General features: G+C 45.8%; 2 protein-coding genes across 2 annotated transcripts in view; one reads left to right on the top strand and one right to left on the bottom strand.

Moving 5' to 3' along the window:
- The window catches only part of znf839 (zinc finger protein 839), a 13,247-nt gene extending 8,535 nt beyond the window's left edge, over positions 1 to 4,712 (top strand). Inside the window, exons 8-10 of the mRNA XM_073482889.1 lie at positions 609 to 696; positions 1,714 to 1,840; positions 3,257 to 4,712. Of these exons, the coding sequence (XP_073338990.1) occupies positions 609 to 696; positions 1,714 to 1,840; positions 3,257 to 3,773 (732 nt within the window). The 3' untranslated portion in view covers positions 3,774 to 4,712. The remainder of the gene's footprint in view (positions 1 to 608; positions 697 to 1,713; positions 1,841 to 3,256) is intronic.
- A 48-nt stretch (positions 4,713 to 4,760) lies between these two features.
- Positions 4,761 to 8,553, bottom strand: cinp (cyclin dependent kinase 2 interacting protein). The gene is made up of 5 exons (XM_073482892.1): positions 8,445 to 8,553; positions 7,066 to 7,222; positions 6,120 to 6,246; positions 5,607 to 5,736; positions 4,761 to 5,526 (listed from the first exon to the last, which is right to left on the bottom strand). Exons 1-5 carry the CDS (start codon positions 8,470 to 8,472, stop codon positions 5,324 to 5,326), a joined length of 645 nt encoding a protein of 214 aa, XP_073338993.1. The 5' UTR covers positions 8,473 to 8,553; the 3' UTR covers positions 4,761 to 5,323.
- Between the last annotated feature and the right edge of the window lie 369 nt (positions 8,554 to 8,922).

Genomic DNA, 8,922 nt, shown 5'->3' with positions numbered 1-8,922 from the left:
TCCAGGTTTAGTCTTCAGATAAACACCTGATCCAGGTTCAGTCTTCAGATAAACACCTGATCCAGGTCCAGTCTTCAGATAAACACCTGATCCAGGTTTAGTCTTCAGATAAACACCTGATCCAGGTTCAGTCTTCAGATAAACACCTGATCCAGGTGTAGTCTTCAGATAAACACCTGATCCAGGTTCAGTCTTCAGATAAACACCTGATCCAGGTCCAGCCTTCAGATAAACACCTGATCCAGGTCCAGCCTTCAGATAAACACCTGATCCAGGTTCAGTCTTCAGATAAACACCTGATCCAGGTCCAGTCTTCAGATAAACACCTGATCCAGGTCCAGTCTTCAGATAAACACCTGATCCAGGTTCAGTCTTCAGATAAACACCTGATCCAGGTTTAGTCTTCAGATAAACACCTGATCCGGTCCAGTCTTCAGATAAACACCTGATCCAGGTTTAGTCTTCAGATAAACACCTGATCCGGTCCAGTCTTCAGATAAACACCTGATCCAGGTTCAGTCTTCAGATAAACACCTGATCCAGGTTCAGTCTTCAGATAAACACCTGATCCAGGTTTAGTATAATTCATCATAAATTCTGTTTCCCAGAATTCCAAAATGCTGCCGCCTTCAAAGAGATTCAAGATGGAGAACAGCGTTCCAGTTCACCAGAATGGCATTGAGACACACAGAGCAGGTACTACTACTGCATCAGTACTACACACTACTGCATCAGTACTACACACTACTGCATCAATTCTACACACTACTGCATCACTACTACACACTACTGCATCAATTCTACACACTACTGCATCAGTCCTACACACTACTGCATCACTACTACACACTACTGCATCAATTCTACACACTACTGCATCACTCCTACACACTACTGCATCAGTACTACACACTACTGCATCAAGTCTACACACTACTGCATCGGTACTACACACTACTGCATCGGTACTACACACTACTGCATCAGTACTACACACTACTGCATCAATTTTACACACTACTGCATCAGTACTACACACTACTGCATCAATTTTACACACTACTGCATCAATTTTACACACTACTGCATCAGTACTACACACTACTGCATCAATTTTACACACTACTGCATCAGTACTACACACTACTGCATCAGTACTACACACTACTGCATCAATTCTACACACTACTGCATCAGTACTACACACTACTGCATCAGTACTACACACTACTGCATCAATTCTACACACTACTGCATCAGTACTACACACTACTGCATCAATTCTACACACTACTGCATCAGTACTACACACTACTGCATCAGTACTACACACTACTGCATCAATTCTACACACTACTGCATCACTCCTACACACTACTGCATCAGTACTACACACTACTGCATCAAGTCTACACACTACTGCATCGGTACTACACACTACTGCATCGGTACTACACACTACTGCATCAGTACTACACACTACTGCATCAATTTTACACACTACTGCATAAGTACTACACACTACTGCATCAGTACTACACACTACTGCATCAATTCTACACACTACTGCATCAGTACTACACACTACTGCATCAATTCTACACACTACTGCATCAGTACTACACACTACTGCATCAGTGCTCTAGTTGATGTAATCATAGATATACTGTACATTTTTAACTGAACTTGTGTCTTCCCACTTTTCTTTCCCAGGTGAGACCCCTGTGACCCCTGTGACCTCTGTGACCTCCCCTCTGAAGCCCTGTTCGGTTTCTGTGTCTCCTCTGGTGATCCCAGTTGGATCCAAACTGCAGACCACCACCGCTGACTCTGCCTCTAGGTGAGCTGGCCCCATCCCCTGTCTTCTAAATGCACTGGTAGAACAGGTGATCTCGGGGTAGAACAGGTGATTTCGGGGTAGAACAGGTGATGTCAGAGATCACAGGGTCCAACACAGTTGTCATTTTCAGGGCCAGCAGCCATGTTGTGTAAGTAGCTGAGGGGCCCACCTGTGTGCTTCTGGCTGTGTTCGTCTTAAGTGAGGTCTGTTGAGGAGCATTGATGGCACATCGTTATCTTGAGGCAGCAGGAAGTGACGGTGCCATCGACCAGCAAAAACCTGGTCTAAAGTCAAAGGTGCAGTCTGTTTCCTGCTATTTAAAGGACGCATTATTCAGACAGTGAGACACCACTACAATCTGATTTAATGATCAGAGAGGCTGCGTTCAGTCATTTTAAACGCCATGAGCGCAGTAATGTCACTGTTACAAATACTTTGACACGTTTAAGCATCAAAACTAAACGCTGGAGTTATAAAGTCGACAGGAACGAAAAAAGAGAGTTCAGCTTTATCTTCTGAAATAGATATTTTCAGACAGTGCTGATGGAGCTCAGGATTCATCAGGACAGCTACTTTACTTCAAATATTTCACTGTATGAACCTGAACTGTGAGTGAGGAACACAGAACATTCATTAATGATCGATCCCGATCCTGATGAAGTTAAGCTGCTGCTGCAGGTGACGTCATTAATATTTTCCTCATTAAAGACGTTTTTCACCCACCTGCATCTCATTAATCACGTTTATGACCCATCCTGACCCGCTCGTCACTGACACACAGAAGTACAGCAGCCGCCTCCTCCTCCTCCACCGCCTTCTCCACCTCCTCGACCACCTCCTCCTCTTCCTCCACCTCCTCGACCACCTTCTTCTCCACCTCCTCCTCCTCCTCCTCCTCCTCCACCACCTTCTCCACCTCCACCTCCTCCCCCACATCCTCCTCTTCCTCCACCTCCTCATCCTCGACCACCTTCTTCTCTACCTCCTCTACCTCTTCTTCCTCCTCCTCCTCCTCCTCTTCCCCCACCTCCTCCACCTCCACCTCCTCGACCACCTTCTTCTCTACCTCCTCCACCTCTTCCTCCTCCTCCTCCTCTTCCTTCACCTCCTCCTCCTCCACCACCTTCTCCACCTTCCCCTTCTCCCCCTCCTCCTCTTACTCCACCTCCTCGTCCTCGACCACCTTCTTCTCTACCTCCTTCACCTCCTCCTCCTCCTCCTCCTCCTCCACCTCCTCCTCCACCTCCTTTCTCACTGCAGTTTTAACATAACAGGAAGTTGTTGCTCCGCAGTCCCCATTTGTTACATTTGCCTCCACGTGAGATCACATCTGTTCTGATTTGTTCTGATCTTATCTGTTCTGGTCTGTTCTGATCTGGTCTGATCTGGCCTGAATGTGTTTCTCTGCTCCCTCAGCTCCTCTGGCTCCACCTCCACTCAGGCCCTGCCCCCAGATACGTCCATGGAGGTGACCCCAGGTGAGGACCAGGGGGAGGGGCCTCTGTCGGCCAGCCAGTACCAGGTCCTGAGCACCAGTGACCTCACAGCCCAGATGAAGGAGTTGGAGAAAGCTTTGGGTTCCGGTCCTGACACAACCGCAGACTCCAAGACACCCGAGTCTAGAACCACCCAGACACCTGAGTCCACCTCAGTCCAAACCCCAACGTCCTATCAGCAGAGGGATTCCTCCCAGTCCGAGTCCAGATCCTCGGACCCTTGCGAGCCCAAAGAGCTACAGGAGGGTCAGGAGATTTACATCCAGACCGAGGGCCTGACGGTCCAGATGGCAGAACCTGGATTGGACCGGATTGTGATTGTCAATGGGCCGGACGGGACCACCATGCACATTCAAACCCCAGAGGGGGTTCCCCTGGAGGCGGTCCAGGCCCTGCTGGGCATTGAGGCTTCTGACGGGGCCAAAGCTCCTCAGTGAGCCCTTAACAGAATCCAGACTGAGCATGACTACAACCAGACCTGAACCACATCACATGAAATGGGAGAGTCTACATTTATTAGGTGCGGTGACTCCACCTGCAGCTGTAAACACCTGACCAACATCTAGACCCACAAACTCCTGGACCCACAAACACCTGGACCCAGAAAACACCTGGACCCAGAAACACCTGGACTGTCTCACCTGGATGTGGCCGTCTGCAGTAACAATCTGGTTTAAAGTTTTATTTTGTGCTGCTGATGTTTAATATTTTGTTTTCCTGAGAGAAATCGATCGAACGTTTTTCTGCTGATCAGGACGTGAAGGTGAACAGGTGACACCAGATTTATCACTGAGTCAACGGTGATTTCTACAGATAACCTGATCAATAATTCCTGATCAATCGATCCAGACCTCAGGTTAACAGACTCTAAATATGAGCAGCATTATTATACCAAGATAATCAATTATTGTCCTCTTCTGTATTCAGCAGCGATGAACAAACTTATTTATGGTCTGAGCTCAGCTCGTTGTTTGATTGGTCCGTTCTGCTCCCACCTGTGATGATGTCATCGGTGACTTCCTGCTGGATTTTAAGGAATCTGGTGCGATTGTAAATTTGTAAAAAAAAAAAAAAGGAAAAAAAAAGATTTTTTTTCAGTGTTTCCATATTTGGATTCGTTGTTCATTTAAAAATAGAAACGATTAGTTGGCTGTTTATATGTAGATAAATATGAAAAACAAAGTTTAAAAAAAGTTGCACTATTTTATTACTTTTTATAAAACTTCACAGCAAAACATTTTCCAAACGTAAAGTGAATGTTTGTGCTGGTTTGGAGAAGCGAAGTGAGGACGGACTGAAAACAGTTTGATTGTTTGAGTGCTGAATGAATTAAACATGTTTCATGTTCCTCCAATAAACAGACGTGATGAACTCGACTCTGCTGTTTCATGATGTCACAGGATGGACGTTTAAATTCACCAATGTTTATTTTTAAAAGATTCTTTATTGTCACAAACAGTCGTACTAAGAACAACACAGTGAAACTGGTTCTGTGTTTGATCCGTTTGTCACAGTGAAGCTTCTGATGCTAACAGATCGTTTGTTCTTCCTCAGTGAAAACTTCAGAATGTTTGTGCACAAAGACAAAGTCAGCAACAAATAAAATACATGTATTCAATAGAAAACGTTTATGACACATTTATGTATGTAGTCATTAATCAGAATATAAACATTGAATTTCAGGCTTCAGAGACAAAAACAGACCTGAAGATAACAAAGGAAACAGACTCGCGTGTCGAATGGACGTCAAAGAGTCAAAGTCCATCAGCTGATTGTCAGAGTTCACCTGCACCGTCAGGACGTCGATCAAACTTCTGCGGAAAACACTGTGTCTTGTTACAGCGCTGCTTCTGCTTCTGTGCTGTCAATCAGACCGCTAGGCTAACAGTTCCCCCCTGCCTTCAGTCTTTGAGCTAAGCTAGGTTAGTGCCAGGTCGCTCAGAGATGACCCTGGTGTTGATCACATGACTCTGGAGGATGGATGACATCAGAGCGGGCGGTGTCCGGTCTCCAGCAGCAGAGCCTCCAGGGTCAGTCTGGTTTGTGGGGGGCTGAAAGGCTGGTGCAACCAGCAGGACAGGTAGACCATGCAGAGGTCAGAGGTCACGGTGTGGGCGAGTTCCTGCAGGATCAACTGCTTCAACTTCAGCTCCTGACAGAACGACTCCAACAGGACACGAGACGACTCCTCTGAAACAGGAAGAAACATCATCACTCAGGTGAGACTGATAACATTACTCAGGTGCGTTGCATCGAACAGGGAAACTCACCGAAGTGTTTGGTGTTCCAGCTGTGAAACAGAGGAAACTTTCTTCCTTCAGGTCCAAACTGAAACTCCTCCAGATCTTGAACAGCTTGCTGTGATGTCATCAGACGCTCCATCTTCATCACCACGACGACCTGAGCACATGAAACCACAGATGTAGGGTTCAGTTACAAACTGACTCGACTGTTCAGCATCCATCTTCATCATCCCAGTCTGAGAATGTGCAGGAACATAGGCGACCAATCAGGTGAGAGCTTAAGGAAAGAGGTTAGAGGTCAGCGGTCAGAGAGGTCAGTTTACTGGTACTGAACATAAAACTGAGCTGTGACCAGTTCACAATAAGAACTGCGTCACATAAGGGTTAGGGTTACCAGAACTACACGCTGTGACCATGACAACATGTTACAGAAAACAGCTTTTGTTCTGAAACTTGGACGTGTTTGTGATCAAGACTGATCCATTTCACAATAAAAGAAAAAGTCTTAAAACCCTTCAGCTTAGATACATGAACGATCACCATTTTGTTGATGACGTCCTGCAGTTTGCAGCATTCATCCTGCAGCTCTGGAGCTCCGCCCGTCTGCTGCGACGGAGCTGATGAAGCTGATGAAAACTCGTCCACCAGCAGCTGATCACTCCGAGAACTGAAGGAGGAAAAAAAGATTAAAAACTGTTAAACACTTAACAGGCAATGGACAGGCCCCACCCACATCAACACAGACCACACCCACATTAACACAGACCCACCCACACCAGCACAAGCCACACCCACACAAACTCCACCCACATCAACACACGCCCCACCCACATCAACACAGACCCACCCACACCAGCACAAGCCACACCCACACAAACTCCACCCACATCAACACACGCCCCACCCACATCAACACAGGCCCCACCCACATCAACACAGACCACACCCACATTAACACAGACCCACCCACACCAGCACAAGCCACACCCACACAAACTCCACCCACATCAACACACGCCCCACCCACATCAACACAGGCCCCACCCACATCAACACAGACCCACCCACACCAGCACAAGCCACACCCACACAAACTCCACCCACATCAACGCAGAGCACACCCACATCAAACAGTCCCCACTCACATTAACACAGACCACACCCACATCAACATAGACCACACCCACATCAACATAGACCACACCCACATTAACACAGACCCCCACCCCCCTCCATCAGGGATTGGTTGCCCCTCTGACAAATGTGTGAGGATAAATGTGTGAGGATAAATGTGTGAGGATAAATGTGTGAAGATAAATGTGTGAGGATAAATGTGTGAGGATAAATGTGTGAAGATAAATGTGTGAGGATAAATGTGTGATGATAAATGAGTGAAGATAAATGTGTGAGGATAAATGTCCTCGAGTGATGTCGCTCGAGTCACCTGTCAGATTAAACTAAACTCATTAAGCTAACGTAAACTCACCGTGTCAGTCTCATGTTGACTATGTTTCCCGCCACATCAAATCCTTCCTCGTTGAGTTTTTCCCACCTCATCATCAGGTTGTGCCAGTCGGCTGCGTTATCTTTGATCTTTCGGGCACTTCCTGTGACAGCAGAGCACTTCCTGTTTGCTGATGTCACTGTGAGAGGCAGGAGAGGAGACATTAGGCTCGTTCGAGATGAGCCAGGCTAGATTTGTGTCCGACTTGATCCCGACTTGTTCTGACGTCATGCACGCGCCGGCAACGATAACCTCACGAGATCAAGGCGGCCGCAGTTTTTAGAGCCAGGCGCCGAAGTTGTTCTCCACCGACTGCAAGACCTCAGGGCATGATGGGAAACGCCTGGCTGTCGCCTGATCAGAGAGCTGATTGGCTCTTAGTTAGGACCACAAACACTACGTTTTGTCGAAAATCCTAATTTTCTGTGTAATTGTTATATTTAATGCTAGATTATATGAATCTCATGCTGTGCAATGAAGGTTTAATCTGTTAACAAACATATTTTGTGTGGTTGATAATAATAATAATAATAATAATGATAATAATAATAAAGGTTATTTATATAACACTTATCAAAACGAGCAATCAGTGCTTTACAAGGCAGACAAAAAGAACAAAGGATAGAATACAATGGCAGATACACACATATTCCCACATATATACTGTATATAATTACACATATATATCAGCCATAGCTCTCCGAACGTGTTCTGCAAACTAAAGGTAGCCTACAGGTGGATCTAACAGGATGTAAATGTTTCTGTGACTTCCTGTATATTCTTGACGGCGGCTGGAAACTGTCCGACTGGACTGCAGCTTTCTGTTGCTGCTGCTGCCGCCTGGTCTCGTCCACCTTCCAGGCGAAGCGCAGTTCATCTCCAACGAGCCAAATGTCTCCTCAGCACTGGATTCATTAAAGTTAAAGACACTGTAAAATGTTGACACCCTTATATTTACTTTTTGACATATAGACATGATCTATTAATATACTATATATGAATATTATATGCTATATATGAAGAAGAAGAACGGATGGACCAGATGGACTTCCGACCTCAACATAAACACAGATGACGTCACAGCAGTATGGCGGCGCACGTGATAAGCAGTCTCATGTGATCGATTGTCTGATTGATGATCGTTTGATAGATAACAGAAGCAGGTTGATTGACGGGTGTGTGAAGTGTTCCGCTCCGTGTAAACAGTCAGATCGATACGTCAGCCGATCAGCTGATTGGCGGATGTTTAACACGCGACCCTCGTGCGCTTTCATCTTCACACAAATAAGCATCGATCAATGGATCAGTTCCAGTCACGTTCGATCATCGATCATGTGATCACTGTGCAGGTGTGCACTCACCTTCCATCTGATCGATAACTCCTGTCATCTCACGCTGAAGACCAACTTCTCACTTCCTGGTTTCTTCTTCTTCTGTGGTGGAGGTCCTCCTCAGCTTCAGCGCCTCCTGCTGATCGATCAGCTCATCTTCACCTACATGAAAAACGTCACGAGTGGCGAGTCACCCGAACCCGAACCCGAACCCAACTCTGAGGACATTTATTGATTTATGATTATTGATCTTTATTCTGCTTCGTGTAACTAATCAATTATTAAATATAATGAAGAGACACCTGCTGGCTCATTCAACTCTAAAGTCTTTATAGTAAAAACAGTGAGAACTAAACAACAACATCAACAACAACAACAGCTTCAGCAACAACATCATGAACAACATCAACAAAAACAACAATAACATCTTCAACAACATCAACAACATCTTCAACGTCAACAACAACAAGATATTCTGTTGTTAATGTTTCTCTGGAATGAATGAAAG

Source organism: Pagrus major, chromosome 16 (assembly GCF_040436345.1).
Source record: "Pagrus major chromosome 16, Pma_NU_1.0".
Lineage (NCBI taxonomy): Eukaryota > Metazoa > Chordata > Actinopteri > Spariformes > Sparidae > Pagrus > Pagrus major.
Note: the sequence above shows the minus strand (reverse complement) of the source record. Positions and strands in the feature narration are given on the sequence as shown.

Coding starts and splice junctions, on each gene's coding strand:
- cinp (XM_073482892.1), bottom strand. CDS start 8,472: ATGACAGGAGTTATCGATCAGATGGAAG. Junction 7,223..8,444: donor AGTTATCGATCAGATGGAAG/GTGAGTGCACAC, acceptor TGCCTCTCACAG/TGACATCAGCAAACAGGAAG. Junction 5,737..6,119: donor AGGACGTCATCAACAAAATG/GTGATCGTTCAT, acceptor TCATGTGCTCAG/GTCGTCGTGGTGATGAAGAT.